We start from the raw sequence: 17152 nt of genomic DNA on the forward strand, positions 1-17152 counted from the left end.
AATGAGAATGGTGGAGCTCTTCGAGTGGGTGGTGGACAGAATTCAATGCATCTGAAGACAGAGAAAGGTACTCCATTTTATAGATCTTTCCTATTTCTGAAGCAGCAAAATATCATTAAGATGAGTTCTAGGTGTTAATACTTTGTAAAGATGTGTAACCACAATTAATGGAGCCAGAAGCAAGCTGGATTGACTGCAGTTAAAAATCTCAGAGATAACGTTAGCAAAGAGGTAAACTAGCTTGAAGTTGCATATATGTAATTAGTTCCTAATGGGATTTGTGATTATTGTTACTGATAATTTGACTGACATGAGAAAGTGTAGAGTAAGGAACAAGAGGAATAGCTCTAGGAAACATGCTGCTTAAGGAATAAACAGATGAATGTTTATTATAGCTGTACTAATGGACATTAAGGATCACGCTTCCAAAATTAAATCTCTCCATGCTAAGCGCAAAAGGGAAATCATCACTGCAAAACAAACTGTTTATTTCTTTTTAAGCTTAACTTCTCCATAAAGACACATAAGAAGTGAACTCAGAGAGATCTATCTCTTATTCCTGAGCTCTTGGCCTTCCTAATCAGTTTCAAAATCATGATTCTTATCAGATGATACTCATCCTGTTCACAACAGGAACTGTTACTCTTATCACTCATTGCTTCTAACTTGCAAATTTATCAGCCCATTCAATTCTGCCTGTCTCTCCCCGTCCCCCACTTTTCCTATTGTTTTCCTAAGGGTATATTTTTCTCACAAAACCAGATTGTGGCAAAGTCTGAGTTTTTCCTGTTTACTCCTGAACTTCCTTCTCTTTCTGAGTATGACCCTTGAAGAGTTTATGCACAGTATCATCCAAATCAACCACCATGTCAACAGAATCAATCCCAAGAACAGGGGCAGCAATGAGGGGAGGTCCTTGTGGATGACATTATTATATAAATAACATCAAATTCAGCAGTTCAGATCATGATTTTGAGGGAAACTGCTTATGGCTGCTACAATCAACGTTAAACTCTCTGTCAGTGCATGTTGGGCAGATGTGCTTCAAGTACAACTGCTAGGCTGGACCTTTGAGGGAACTTGAGCAGACACATATCTAAAAATTCTCTTACAGTGTCAGTTAAGATAGGAGCACTTCCCTGGAGAAAACAGAAGTGCTTCAGGAACTTTGCCTTGGCAAAATGTTTTTTATATTCTACGCTATTTCAATGTATGGATGCCTACAGAAAACCAAGATAGCCCTATTTTTAACTCTTAGCCACTAAGCCATGTTTATGAATCTCTTATTCCAAATACACTGCACTCCTAGACTATTTGCCATTAAACAGTTTCTGTCAATAGGTAGTGATAAATACCTTCGTTTTTTTACCTTTTTTATAAAATGTGGTATATAACATATATGTTATAAAATATTAAATGCATATTACAGCTTAAAAAGCCTGAGGAATATTTCCATTCACAAAAAAGGACAGTTTGGTAAGGGAAGGCCAAATACTAAGGTCATTAATTTTTGGCATTCATAGTTGAGAAAATAGGATATAAGGAGAAGCTCTCACTCTAAAACATAAAAGAGATAAACCATGAAGCATAAAATGGATAAAAAGGCCTAAAATCCATATTTCAGATCTAGGACCTTTGTGAATTGTCCTGGGAGGTAGCATGACTATCATGACAAACAGGTCAGCAGAAGACAGAAACTAGCCGAAATAGTTGTTTCGACTGTGTGGTGAGCTATGCTCTATTATTCTGCATCTCCCCAAAGAACAGCAGCTGGTTTCTTAAGCTTTGTATTTTAGTACAATTGTATTCTTTAACTTTACACTAAAAGCTTGTCCAGCACTAAAAGTGATTTCAAAACTCCTCTTTCTCAGAGGATACTGCATCCAGCAAGATGCACTGGCTCATCTGAACAGTGGTAAACTCACTCACCAGCCAAGGAGTGCTGGCATGCTTCTAGGATTCTCCTTCGCTAGCGTGGAAGAGCTAGATTCAGGGGTGGTTACACAGGATCTGGACAGCAAAAGTTTCACTTTTGCATCCAGAAAAATAGGAAGGAATGGTCAAAGACCCACGAGTGTCACAGGACTTGCGACAAACATACACCAGCAGCTGGCTGACAACTGCTAATTGAAATCACTTGTGTCATTTATTGAGCAGGATAATAGCCAAGATGAGGAAAGAAGGCAGAACACAGAATGAGTCTCTTTGTGAACTCTGATGGAAAAACACAGACCCATAGAAATGTTAAAGAGAAATGTTTAATAATTATCATTACAATAATAAGCAAAGTAACAGTAGCAAACGTCCCATCAAAGGGAAAAATATAAAATAATTTCCCTGTCATATAATTGTCTGGAAATATTTACTCAAAGGCACTACAGAATATAGCATTAGTTAAGTACATACTCTATACATGCAGCCTGATTTATTACTCTCTCTTCCAACAATGTCACTGGAAGGTCAGTGACAGAAATCTTTATTTTTCTTGTGCCTTTTTAGTCATCAATCATATTGCTATCCTTAAAATCCAGCAAAATTACTATCAAATATTGCCTGCCAAAGTCCAAATGCATGAGAGCCAGGGCTAAGAGACAAGGTTCTTTTCCAGCTTAGCCACCTGGGAGGAAAATGGAAATATTGTCTGTCACTCAGGGACTATGTGCTACACTGAAACCAGGTAATAAACATAAACACCTCAGAAATACTGTGATGTCCAATCTTATGTCTGGACTGAACCAATCACACTGTTTCTCCAGGTATGTCTCCAGTAGCCACCTGAGAATCTTAGCAAGCACAGAGGAATCCGGAATACTCTTGGCAAGTATCTTAACAAATAAAATAGTCAAATCAAACAGAGTTGATTCATAAACAGTGGCTGAATGCATACTGATGTTCAGGTTAAGCATTTATCAAGTGTAGGTTAAAAAGTTTACAAAACTTCACCTATAGCATCTGGCATGAAAAGGCTGGAAACCACCTTAAGAACTCATCTAGTCTCTCCCCTACCTAAAGCAGATTCATACCAATGCCATTCCTGACAGAAATTTATCTAGTGTGGTTTATATAGGCATCTAGCAAAAGATATCCTAAAAGCACTAGAATTTCATTCTCCGAGGCATGATAATAACTCTGGTCTTTTGCCCTGTAAATATTCACAGAAGAGTACCAACAGTTCTATTTCATGTCCTAAAATGAACTGCTGTTTACATAGTTTCAGTATAACTACAAAAAGGAGGCGTCTCTCTTTCTCTCTTGTATTCTAGATTAGAGGGTTTTGATTGACACCAATGGTCACATAGAAAGAAGCCCAGACTTAAAAAAGAGCCTCTACAAGCCATCTCTAAGCCAGCCTTCTCCATACTGCGTAATTTAAAAAACATGACTACAAAAGCAAAATTTAACCAGAAAGATCACATTTGAGGCATTTTGATGTTTTACCACTTTTTATATAATTGTCCTTACCCATCAGTTTATCACCATGTCAATCATTCTATAGTCACTGTTACACATGAGAAATTTAGCATGTGTTAGAAACACAGCACCACCTGAGGTTTGTCTTATCATCTGTGCTCCTAATTTCACAGTCACCTGCTAAACTAAAGCGGAGAACACGCTAACAGAAACACAAACTAGCATAGAGATCAGTTCTAGTTATTAGATAAATTACCTCTAGACAAACATCCTGGCCCAGCAGGTTTTTCATGCCTAAAGAGGCTACTGACAAACTGTGGTGAAAATGTGATATCCCATTTTCACTACAAGTTCAGAGGTGGAAAAAGACCTTTCAAAAGTTATATATACATTAAGTGGTTTATGACATTATATAATATCATAAGCACCGACACTTAGCAAGGTATTATCTTGCTTACACTGAAGAAATTGTTAGGGTGGCCACTGCTACAGAGAAAAGAGGCAATGAACAGAAAAAGTACTCAACGTGGTAATGAAATATCCCTCACAAAGAATTCCCACTAAAAATCTCATAGCAATCAAAAAAAAAAATCTTTAAATTACACGAGCTTTTAATGAGTCAGATAAAAGCAGGAAATCTAGATTATATTATGAAACATCAGTGTGCATTCAGCTGCATTCTGACCTTCATTTGTTCTTTACACTGAGCCGCTGAACTTATGGACAGATCCCAGCACATTCATTTTCCCCTTAGGGACAAAGTACCAAATGGTAGTGTAATTGCCAAGGGAAAATTATTACTCTGTTCTGAATTATTTCTATCATAAATCCAGCACCAGTCAAACAGACTCTGTCAGAAAAACGACAGGGTCGCTGTACAGTGATGAGAGTCCCACATACAAGTGCACCATAAATCCCTTAGTCCCACCACCCAACAAAGTCATTATAAGTCATGTGTTTAAATCAAAATTAGAAAATCCAAGCTGGCAGCAAACTGGTCTGCATTGCTGAAACAATGGAAATGAGGTGATTTACTTGCTGCTGGTTTAAAACTCACCCTGCATCGTCTGTTTCTTATGAAATATGTAAAACATGACTAGCTTTTCGTCTGGATAATTGTGAAGGGGGAAAACACAGCTCTTCAGAACATAAATGTGCAACTCAGATTAACTTCAGTTCTGTTTCTGTGCATATGCACTCTATGAATAATTAGACTATACTCATTAACCCATAAAGGAACAGTTTAAAGTAAGTTAGGATTCTTATTCATTGATTCATTCTTTTACCTTTAAAGTCAAGCGTGTGGATCAGTGTAATTCACAGAGAAATTTTGTGTCAATGAACATTCACATTTAACTGTATTTGGCTTTTTCTAACTCTATCCATTTCTTCTGGATCTACCAAGGACTGATGCCCCTACTGATGCATTCAGGGTGTTTCCCACAGTGTTTTCACAGCAGTTCTTTGGCAGCTGAGTAAAACCAGGTATGTTGAACCCTGACAAGTAAAAATGTTTGAGCAAGTCAACCCATGAAACAGGGAAACTAACTCTTGTAGCCATAGATTCCACCTTCAAATTTTGCAAGACTGGAAAGTCAAATATTAAAAGCTTACGATGACTGGCATCCGTGTTCAACAAGGGAACCTGGACAAAGAATGTTTTCTCATATAAAACTAATGGGAAACCTGTCAAAAAGGCCCTGCAGTCTCCAGTACCAAAGAATGATCTATCTCATCTTCTACTCCCTGAGTTTGGCTGACTAAGGACAAGATAAGGACTCTGCTTTTCTAAGACATCCAAAGTGAATTAATGAAGGCATTATGATTTGTACCAGCTATAGACTTCCATGTAAACAGGACAGGAATGCACATATGGTCTTTGATAAACACATCAGCAACATTTGTCTTACAAGCTCATTTTAAGTACTAAATTTAATCAGTATTCAACCTCTCCAACGTCAAAGGATTCAGAGAGCATGACAGTTTTAAGTGAAGCCTGCTTATTATTATGTTTTCTTACATGCAAAATATTTGAGGACTCTTTAAGTGACATTCAACTCCATACAAGAGCATCTGAAGCATCTTACAAAGAATAGTTCAAATTCAGTGTAATTATCAGAGTATCATGTGGCTTAAATTATCTTGCACAGTTTTAGAATTGCCACATAAGCAAAGGCTAATATTAATTTGAATTAATCACCTTTGTTGAAAACAGAAAAAACCCCCGAAGTTAAAACCCCTGTGTTTGTAAAAATGCAACAAAAATTCCTTCTAACTGGAGTTTAGTATCTCTCCTTTCCTCTTCTTCCCCATATGAAAAAAATACTAATAACAAAAGAGTAGTGCAAGATGAAAAGGAATAATCATACTGCTGAAAATCAAGAATATATAGTAAGTTAGGAATGCCATGTTTTCATCACCATAAAACCCTGCTTTTTGAGAAGTATGTCATTCACATACTTAAATTAACTAAAGAAATTTGAATGTATTTCAGGGGCTAATAGATGTCAATTTCAGATGACTCAATTATTGAAAGTGTTATTTATTTTCTTTCTTGATGATTTTGTTGGGAATGGAAGAATGAAACAGTCCTTCTATTCCTTAAGTTGTCAACAGGCAATGGTATCTATAAAAGCATGTTTGGGCAAATTCAAAATTGAGTTTGTTTATTATTATGCACAATATTTTCATATCTCTTTTTTCTTGTTCTGTTTATAATTTGCATATCAGTCAGCCAAGTGAAATATGTGTTTAAAAGCTAGAAACTTCATATGGAAAGTACAGAAGCCTGATCTTGAAAACACGCATACATTCTGAGTTTTGTTTGCCAGAATCTCTACAGGATTGGATATTATTTCTGTAAAAGCAATTCCCTATAAACATATTTATAATAAAAGACTCTGAAATCCTCATAAACCCTCACCTATTCTGTTATCTCCATTTTACAGAAAGAAAACAGACACAAACAGTTTAAGTGATCTTACCAAAATCACATAGGAAGTCTATAGCAGAAACAGAACCCCAGGTTTCTCTAATCCCTGTGCAGTGCTGTAATCATAACATGGTCCTTCCTGTCATTTACTGCCTGATTTCTGGGCCACTTCTAGCCAAATAGGATGGAGATAAACTAACACAACACTATTCCCAAGACTTCTCTTAAATTTTATCATGTGAAGGGACCTTAGTCTACAGTTTAAAAAATTGCTTTATAAAACCACTAAATGAAGACCAAAAAACTTGAAAGTATAACCTGCACTTTGAATTCAAAAGGTCACCTTGGCAGGATGTTATGACAAGCAGATAGAGCATACACTGACAAAGACCACACCTCTTCTAGACAACAGTCCTGGCCAAGAGCAATCAGATGAGCCCCAAAAGTAGGATAATTTCTGAGAAGCAGCGGTGCAGTCAGGTCAAGACAGCAGGAAAAACAGTCAGTAGCCTAAGGTGGCAGACTATTTTGTTTATGCTGATGCATCAGCCTTGTCCTTTCTAGCTTGAAAAGTTCATTCTTGCTTTTTACTCATATATCCTTTGTTGATGTTGGGAAAGACGGGGTGTTTAGAGCAGCACCTCCCATCTCTCAGGGTGGCTCACTGCTACCTTGACTAAGGTAGCAGCAGGGTCTTTTGCTCTCCATACTGGTCCTGCCAGACCCTCAGAAAGAAAAGTAATGGAAGGAAAAAAAAGCTGCTTATTGTGAGAGGACAGGAGAGGGAGGTGGTGAAAAGGGCTGACCAGGCAGCTGCAGGGAAGAAAAAGGGGTCTGTAGATGAGAGGAAGGCAGAGGGAACAGGTGTAGGTATGCTAGGTAGGAGCACAGGGTCCTCACAGAATGGCATAGGTTGTGAGGCTGGATGAAGACTTCCTGCTGCCCCATCAACACACAGATCCCTGAAGCTATGTTTGCATGTCTCAGCCCCCTTTCTAATACTCAAAGTTGCTAAGAAGCCTTCAGCAAGCTCCATTTATGCCACTCTCCCCTTCTTACTTAACTTCAAACTCCAAGTTAAGCATTCTCCTGAAGCATAACTCAAGACCTGGTTTAATTAATGTTCCTGAAACAAATTTTACAGACCATTCCCCTCCACTGTCATTACACAGCAGTCCCTGGGATCTGCACTGCAACATGAATACATCCATACCAAGCTGACCTCAAGACCAGCCTGAACTATAAAAGGCCAAGAGGTGAAAAGACAATGGACTAACAACCATTATCTAAAAATAATTCTTTTGAAATTTCCTTGAAACCAGAGTCATGTTTTCCTGACAGTTTATTCTGGGTTCAGCTAAGAATAGAGTTAATGTAGTTTACAGGATAAAGCAATTACTGCTGTAATAACTCGGAAGTACAAGAAATAATTGAAGCACAGGCAAATTTTGTGGAGATGTGGATTAACAACATCACCCACTACTACAGGATAGATGTATACTAGACCCCTGCACTAAACACTCTGCAGAGGACTCAGATATACAGTTTCTCTTTTCTACACGCTGAAGAGTCTTCCACAGCTTCTTCCCCAGCTCTTAGATGGTTCTTCTATTGTCTAAGATGCTCTCATAGCACCAATACTTCCCTGGAATGTGCTGTACAATTTGCTTTACTGCTCTTAGCCATGCAACAGGATCAGATGCACATGCGATACATACTATAAAAGCAGAATTAACTTTTAGTGTGCTTACACTCAAGAATCACTTTGATTCTTCTTGTACAAACATATGCAAATGTTAGCTGAAATGTGTATCTCCACGTAAAGCAGCTATCAAGGCTGTGATATGTCATAAAACATATGGATGACACACAGCATATGGAATGAATGATGGCTACCTTAAAATATTTGTAGCTTTCTATTTTCTCTAAAAAGTCACAGCTTCTCTGGCCCACTGAGAGTGTATTTATGCTAAAGTAAATCCAACAACTTTTGTAGGAAGCCATATCTAAAGCAATTACTGGTGTACCATCACCAAAATTTGCCTGACAGTGAAAGAGAGTTACTATGACATCTGTTGAAGCAATTTAGATGAGGCCTCATTTATTAAAACAGTAAATCTATACCACTATTAATCAAGCATGATGCAAACTATCAATCTAATACTTGCTCCTTTAGCTGGTACTCAGAGGCACTAATTAAGGGAGTTGCTTAATGTATCTGTTGTTTCCCTCTGCATTGAACTATCAGAAGATGTGATCAGGAGTAATAATGAAGGCTGGAGTTACACTGCAGTTTATTCATTTAAATGAACCCTATACGATTGTTTATGAATACCCAAGCAAAACAAGGTCAACAACCCTGGATGTGGCTGTTGAAATTTTGAAACAATCTGAAGTACATTAATTGGGCTAGATGAGAACTTCTACCTTTGTCACCTACTTATTATCCAGCTCCAAAGTTTTAAAAGGGTCCTCAAATGCCTTGACTTTTCCTGACATTACACTGAATGGGACTTTAAGTAACACAAACAAGTGTAACATGGAACCAATTAGCCCAGATATGTTGGAAGACTTCAAATGCTACAATAAATGAAATCCTAATCTCTGGAGAAAGAGAACAACAATGAAAATCACTTCAACTCCATAGCTTAATTTTGTTATGCCCATACTTCTACCAGAAACTTCAAGAAAACATTATTCCAATTTAGCGGTAATAATTCTGGATTTTATATGGAAGTGTATAAACTAAAAGCTTAGAAGACAACTCTCAGTTTCCAGAAATATGATCAGCTAATCATTATGAGGAGTGGTGCTGCCTCAGATAGCTGAATGGGGAAGATAATTTTTCCCTGAGTGGCAATACTCCACATCCAGGAATTAACTTCAGGAATAAGGAGAGGGCTGGGTTTGTTTTGCTGTTTTTATTTTTAAAATAAAAATAAAAAAATAAAACAAGGGGTCCTAAAGACATGATTTTTCCAGATCCCAAAGGCTATACTTGATTAAGTGAGACTTTCTTTTTAAATTAATTTCTCTTTTCAAGTTGGTGAGAAGGTTATCTAGAGTGAGCATTAGCTTACTTCGGTATTTTATTTCTGGAATCAACCTTGGAGTCAAATGCATGAACTGTTAAAGATGAATTGTGACATGGGAGAGAATCTGGATTTATGTATTGAAAGCTAGATTGGCACTGCCTTTTCCCTCACTGTGGCAGGTGCACCTGCCCAACGAAAACAGGGCTTCTTGGCTGCTGAAGTGTAGCAGCTCCTGATTGCCTTTGCTCTTGGGGCTTCACGGTAGCTGGAGCCTTCAGCCAATAGGAGCCGCTATTGACTACAGATCAGATTCGGCCTGGGTATAAACGGAATCTCCTGGGGCAGCCCTAATGAGTCGTTCTTTGTTCTGTTTTTTGGGTTGTCCTCAAATCCTAGAAAGTTGTTCTGTTCCCCTCTTACAGACATTTGAACCTGTAATTTATGGAAGGCTAGTTAATTGTGTCAACATTAAATTTTTAATTTTTGCTGGTTCATTGTTTATTTGAGAGACTCTGTAACACTCACCCTCAGACTTTGGTTTTCCATAGTCAGCAGAACTCACAGCTTGGAAAGAAGCAAGCCAAGAAGAACTAATTAACAGCAGGAAAACAATCCTCATAACTCATCGTTTCTCAGCACCAGGTTCCTGGTTTTGGCCTGGTGAATGAAATTCTGAGAGGAACTCTAGTGAAGGTCATCTGCAGCACAGAAGTCACTTAGTTCACAGATAATTCTGAATGTATATTTTTTGTCTCTGCTCATTTCTGACTCAGCTGCCTCTATTTGTGAAGTCTACAGGAGCAGGCTTTTCTGGCCTAAAAACCCCTTCATCTGAAGACTCAACAGTTCACTCTACCCCTAATCTATGAAAGGACATGTACACCACTCCAAAATGGCCATCCATCCCTGGAGCAGAAGAATGATTATTTAACAATGCCACTTCATGCTTTCTCATGAATCCAGTTAAGAAAAAGCTTCTGATAAACACCAAAGAAATGCTGCTAAGAAATACACAAAATTTACTTCCAAGTTTTATCTTTGGCCTTTTTTAATGTGTAACCAATGAGTGCAATCTTGACATGCACTGCAGTGTCACTAGGCCTATAACCCACCTGAAAGGGAACCGTCAGGAAAATCTGAGTATCCGAGGTACCCCACCACTATCACTTCAAACGGAGAACAGAAAAGATAGTAATCGACAGCAAGACAGATTGTTAGCATCAAAAAAGTGGTTTCCTGAGCAACTGGCATGCAAACCAAGCACCTGCCACCTTAACACTGTGAGCTGACTGTAGTGCAAACAGGATCAAAGGGGTTTGAGACACACATTAGCTTTCAAGAAACAAAACTGATGGATTCTTCCAGAACTGGGAATAATAAAAACTATTTTGGATGACAGTAAAATAGGTATCCACAGTCACATCTGATCCAACACTGATTAACACTGAACACAAACTAGACCTAATACTGGATTAAGTCAACCAATTGGTTTAATGAGGGGAAGAGAATATGAAGACTTAGATCCCAGCATGGAAGAACTAGGGGTGACACCACACTCCGGACATTAGGAGAGCAATTTATCTTATCCTATGTGGTTAAGTGGCTTTGAGAGGTCAGGTACACATTCCCCTCCATTAACTGTCAGTGCACTGCAGGGTGACAAGCTCAGATTTACAGGTGTACCTTTGGGATGTCCGAAGTTCAATGGGAGGCATCCCACCTCACATACCAACTGATTTCTTATGCTAAGGCAAGAAAGACAGGAGAAGCTGACAACATTACCTACACTCTCAAGAAACAGTAGGAACTTTGTTATTTCCTGTGACACTTATGGGAGTTATCTGAACCTCTCTCTGCTCAGTTTAAGCTTAGAAGAGAGCCACAGTTCTATCTGTCTTCTCTTGACTTTCTCAGTCAACACACTCCATTTACTACAATCAATATATTTTAAAATTGTACTGAAATTTCATACAAAACATGCCCAAAAGATAAAGGAACTTCAAGAAGAAGGGAAGAGAGAGTGCCAAGGTGCTATTCTTGCTCAAGAATTTGGGACATGTATTTCCATAAGCTATGGTACTGCCAAGGCTACAGCTCTCCAGATCCTCAGGGTGTGTACTACAGCTGAGCATAATTACGCTTAAAAATCTGAAAACCAAACAAGCTTGCAAGAATTCAAACACAGTGGGCAAGCTGTAGTTTTCTTTTACCGTTATTCAGTTCAGCTCTGCTTGATTAATGTTATGGAACCAAAATACACCAAGAAGGAAGAAGAAGGAATATATTTCATACAAAATGGGCAAAATGTTATGAAATTACAGTTATAGAGCTTAAAATATTCCTTGCAGGTATCAATTCATTTATGTTATTTATTTTTGAGATATCATTATGCTGGATAGTAAAAGAATAAACATTTTGGAGGAATTAAACCAAACACAGCTTCTTCTTAAAAAAAAGTGGTGCTCCAAAATAATTTATACCAGCAATTTTTTCATCTTCCTCCAGATCTAAATATTATTAAATTTCACTAAAGATAAGACCTGTACTTGTTCCACAAACAAAATCAATTAGCAGTAAAACTACACAGAATTATCATATTAGGACACACCGCATTAGGAGACAGTGGAAAAACTGAGTCAAACCCTTCTGGTGTGGAATGGGTATTATTGTATCAAGTTCAACAACACTAGGCAGTACTTCAGAAGTTTCTAAGAAGGATGGGGTATTTTGAAGAAATACAGTCTCTTCAGTACAGTAAAAAGAACAGTTTATGTTAGAAATTCTTTCAAAAAGGATCAGCATGAATTTAAGAAGTTATGTTTTCATTTTTGCATTATTTTATCACTGAAAATAATAGCTAGGGATTAAAATAAAAGTATTTATTCCACAGTTCTGTTCTCTCTCCCAAAATGTGTACATTTATAGTTGTAGACAAAAAGATAACACATCAGTGCAACTAGGGACCACAACTGAGGACTGAATTAGAAACAGCCAGTCTTCTCAGAAGTCAGGTCTAAACTACCAATTACTGCCTCTATGCCTGGTCAATAAGGTTACTCACCTTTTCTCATGTCACAGTCAATCGTACGCATTTAATCTCCCCATCACGTAACATTATACAGGCAGAGACAAACACAGACTGTGCACTGGAGACGAGACTGCATCCAAAAGGCAAGTAATATCGAAACCATGGTACTGCTCCAAAAGAAAGTGAAGAAACTTTCGGCACTGTACCTCACAGCCAAGCAGGGGGAAAGCTAAGCTGCTTTTAGGCTGATGGTGGCTTTCTGAACACTTGAGTTTTTGAGGAAATTGAAAGGATCTGTGCGATTTTGACAGCCCTCAGAGCTTGTTTTAGGAACACTGCTGTGTCACGTCAGTGCACCCGACACAGCAGGGGCAGGGGCAGCTGCACCGCACTGCAGCATCAGCGTGTGACTTCACACTGCTTGTCTCAGCAAGAGCTCTTCCATCTGCTTTCATACCCCGAGAAGTTCAGGCAGTCTGCCATCAAGGCCTGCCCGCAATACACTCCTCTTCTAACAGTCTCTTAAGGCCCCTCTAGTCCTACTCATGGTAAAGGAAGAGAGCAAGAGTTAGACCTATTCCTGGTCTTTTTTTGGGAGAGGGGAAATGAAAACAAAAAAATACCAAACTCTTCTTAAAACAGTACCATGTAGTCAGCTAGCCAATTTCACTAACTTCACCATCACATTTTAACAGGAAAAATGATAGATGAATAAAGTAAAAAAATATCAACAAAAAATATACCCTGCATGGCAAGTTTAGCCAGGTCCACATATCTTGACATACAGAGCATAAACCTACTGCTTGCAAACATGCAGATCCTTCCTCCACCCAGACCAGCCTGTAAGGCACGTACTCAGAGTAATACTAGTGACAGGAGTGTGCAGAGATTTTAAAGAAACAGGAATCTAGTTTCCTCATAAGTAATATCTATGTATGCATATGTGTATACACTGCAAATATTTAGCTCAACTCCTTTTTTCCACAGTGCATGAATAGCAAATGCAGCAGCATCCACTGCAGCTCATCATTAACAAAAGAAAGTCAAGTTTTTAGAATGTGAAATCTTGTGAAAGGCTTCACAGCACTCTAGCATAGTTACCTCCAAAAAAGCAGAAAGATCCAGTATGACCATAAAAGTGCTTTGGAAACCAAGTGCGAAATGCATTAGTCATCTAATCTCTTTTTTTAGATGGTTTTAGGTAGACAAAATTTGGCCAGACAATAGAGGTTGGGCTGTTAATCCAAGACCTTGCTTTCATGCTTCATAAACAAGACATCCTAGTGCAATGGCTCAGTACTGACTCAGAACAAAAACACTCACCTACAAAAATCAGCTTAAGTAACAGCTTTTTTTAGTGTCTAGATTTTCAGGGAAGTCTAGCCACACCTGGCTGTTCAGTGCATGGGAAAAGAAGAAAGTGACACACTGATTCTGTGTAACTGCACACTACTTCTCTGAGGTGCCAAAACCACATAAAATGGGAACAGATTGTTACATTACTGAACATACAGTAGTTCTTCTAATAGCCTAGGTATTTCAGAATACTCTGCAATATTCTACTAGCCGGAGAGTACGCAAATCACGGTCCACTGAAGCCTGAAGTGATGACCTATTTCTAGTCCCTTACTGTTGTCAGTAGGAAGATGCCACAAGAATGAAGGGCTGTGAAAAAAGCTACTTCTCTCCCCATGATGCCTCCTTCCCTACTACATCTCTGCACTGCTAAGTAAGGGCTAATCACTGGCTTAAGTCATATATTCAGTCTAGCACTGGCAGCAGGAACAGAGTGGTAGGGCACACAACTGTGTTTTACTGCAGTGATGCTGGAACATCACAGAGCCATAATTTCTGCGTGACACTGTGCCTGAATCTCAAACATCTCCAGTGACCATTTGTAGTGAAATGTACCTCAGTACTGCTGATTCTTGCAAGCCCCTGATCAAATATGGCTATAAATACTCTAGCAAACAGAAAAGCCAGTACTATCAGGAATTCTTTTCACGCTGCCTTTGACATCACAGTGTTTTACTGATGCAATGTTCCCAGGCATCTCAAGAATCAAAAAGTTCGAAATGTTTCACTACTTTTCTCTGATTTTACACTTTTACTACCAACACATTAGATGTCCTGATTTCAAAATAGGGACAATTCCATTGCCTCAATTCATAAAGATGGCATTACCTAACTAGCTCTGTATGTGTTAATTATGAATTCTGATCATAGCAAAATACAAAATGTTGTATAAATTCCAGACATGCTCAATGAAACTCTGATTTTCCATTCTGCATGAAAAAATAATGCAGAAAAAGTCTTTTCTAGCAGATTACAAGAAAAGAAAGATATTGGAAAATTGATAGAACAGTACAAGTCAGGGCAAAAAAAAAGTTACTGAAGCTTGAAGGTGCTTCCATCACAAATTAAATACAGCACAAGGGTCAGTTATAAAAAAAGGAGAGGTGGGCCATTAGGGAGAAACAGAGGGAAAAAACCTCATTCATTAGAGAAAGAGGAAAGATATTATTTTTCTCCAAAGTGTTAAATTGAACTTGCTGTAAAATTGATCAGATCTCTTGAGACTCAGAAATATCCTACAGCAATTATTGATCAAAAGCAGTGAATGTGCTACAGACCATGTTTATGTGCCATACAAAAAAAAAAAAAAAAAAAAAAAAAGGGGGGGGGGGGGGAGGGAAGAACTAAAGCGTGTTTAAAACATATTTAACCTCAAAACGCACTCTACTGCCGAGATAATGATTGCATGAGTTATTGCAGCAATGTGTATAAGGATAGATTATCTTCACAAAAACATACCTGGCTAGATTGAATGCATCATCGATCAAGCCTGCTCGATTACTGACAGAGATAACCTGTGAGGGGCAAGCACAAAAATTGAACCATTTAGGGTGATGAAACAGTGAAGGTTCACCTATGAAAGCAGATTTTAGGGATGCAAAGAGGAGCTTACCTCATGGTTCCTTGTCAGCTGATTAATTAGCCGCCTCCAATTCCTAATATCATAATTAACTCTAAAGTAGCCAGTCTGATTGATGTTCCCCAGCAACCAACTTGCCTCTTCCAAAGCAGGAATTCTGTGGTGTTCTAGAAACAAAGAACAAGATGGGAAGGGGACTTGGTATTAAATTTAAAAGTTCTAAAGACTTATCTTAAATTCTCTCCTTCTTTAAATATCCATGAAGGCAATAAAATTAATTCAAAGACTAACAAAAACATTGTGCTTGATTCATAATTTCCTTTACCTGTTCTGATGTAGACACACACCAGCTGACATTCCTTTGAGGACCTTTTTCTCACACAGAACTCCAAGAGTGTTTTTATTCTGGCAAATAGTATATACATGAGAGGTGCCCATTTTAAGTCTGGTACCCTGATTCTGGTCATGCTAAAATGGCTTTCTACAAGCTTAACTTCAACATTTCAATGGATGTGTTATAGAAAGAAGACTAAATCTGTGATTTAAAAAAAAAAAAAAAAATAAATTTCTTAAGTGTTTCTGGACGTAGTCAATGAAGCTTTTGGAAGTATTTGTACAGCTTCTAGCTACTAACCACTGAAAGTCTCCCCTTTACAGCTAGAAGAATTAACATTATATCAGTTAACCTGTTCTTCCTCTTTCCCCTCTTCTTAGGTAATCATTTTTGGGCTGAAAGTCTAAATTTATTCCAGTATTTGTACAGTCAGGCAGTCCACAACTATTTGCAGGACTAGGGATTTCAACAACAAAAATGTCCTGAACTCACAACTCACACTTCTTTCACTATGAAAAGAATCATCATGGAATGAAGCCTCAGGCTTCAATGTCTCTTGAAGAAGCATTCAATCTAGTAAATTATTCTGACAAAACTGATCATGAACCAGAACTCACTAAAAATTCAGCAACTTTCTTTTCTACTATAACAAAATTAGTTTGTACACTGTTGACAAAAGGAACAGTATTCTCATGCATTTTTAAAATAAAAAAGTACATAAAATTTGTTTTAAATGTAATTCCATCAGGGAATTATTTGGTGTGCCTGAATTCCCTGAAAGTAACGAATAGGAAAAAATTTAACAATACCATCTTAACAATTCACACATACTATCTAGTACCTAGACTTACCACAGAAATAGGTTTGTTTCAGCCTTTCTCATAAAAAAGTAATTTCTGAGGAAATAATAGATGGCTAGGACTACAAATAAAAGTTATGCTTCTCCCTTGACTAAATATCTCTAGCAAACACACAAATAACTATCATTTTAAGGTGCAAAAAATACAAAGAGCAGCAAGACCCCAATCCTAAGAATGCTCAATTATATGTTTTAAATCATGTTTAAATCAGTTATGTTATGCACACAATCAGATAAAAAGCTCCAAGATTAATAAAGAAAGTCCTCTTCTCACCTAGGTAGTTCTGACATTGTTAAAATCTCTTAAAAATACACTTCCTAGAAATAGTAAGACCAGAATAACTCAGTTGCTGCCTATTCAATTCAATTGTTATTGATCTTTCAGGGTTTGTCTAACTAACTTGCACCAGTTCAATTTAACTATTCTACACAAACAATTGAGACAAAAAAATACAGACCATCAGTTTTGCTTAAAATATTGATTACATCCATTTACTTATCTGTGCTAAAGTGCCAAGCAGACACATTCTTTAGGAGCCGAAGTACCCGCAGAATGGGACTAAGTAAGAAAACCAGAATTAAATCCTACAATTCTGTGAGCTCCCCAGGCATTCATAC

General features: G+C 37.8%; 1 protein-coding gene across 1 annotated transcript in view; it reads right to left on the reverse strand.

Annotated features, from left to right (window-relative positions):
• The window catches only part of TRHDE (thyrotropin releasing hormone degrading enzyme), a 221298-nt gene that overhangs the window by 33419 nt on the left and 170727 nt on the right, over positions 1 to 17152 (reverse strand). Inside the window, exons 11-12 of the mRNA XM_074902853.1 lie at positions 15375 to 15508; positions 15221 to 15276 (exon numbers count right to left, since the gene is read on the reverse strand). Of these exons, the coding sequence (XP_074758954.1) occupies positions 15221 to 15276; positions 15375 to 15508 (190 nt within the window). The remainder of the gene's footprint in view (positions 1 to 15220; positions 15277 to 15374; positions 15509 to 17152) is intronic.

This window comes from Athene noctua, chromosome 3 (genome assembly GCF_965140245.1).
Source record: "Athene noctua chromosome 3, bAthNoc1.hap1.1, whole genome shotgun sequence".
Lineage (NCBI taxonomy): Eukaryota > Metazoa > Chordata > Aves > Strigiformes > Strigidae > Athene > Athene noctua.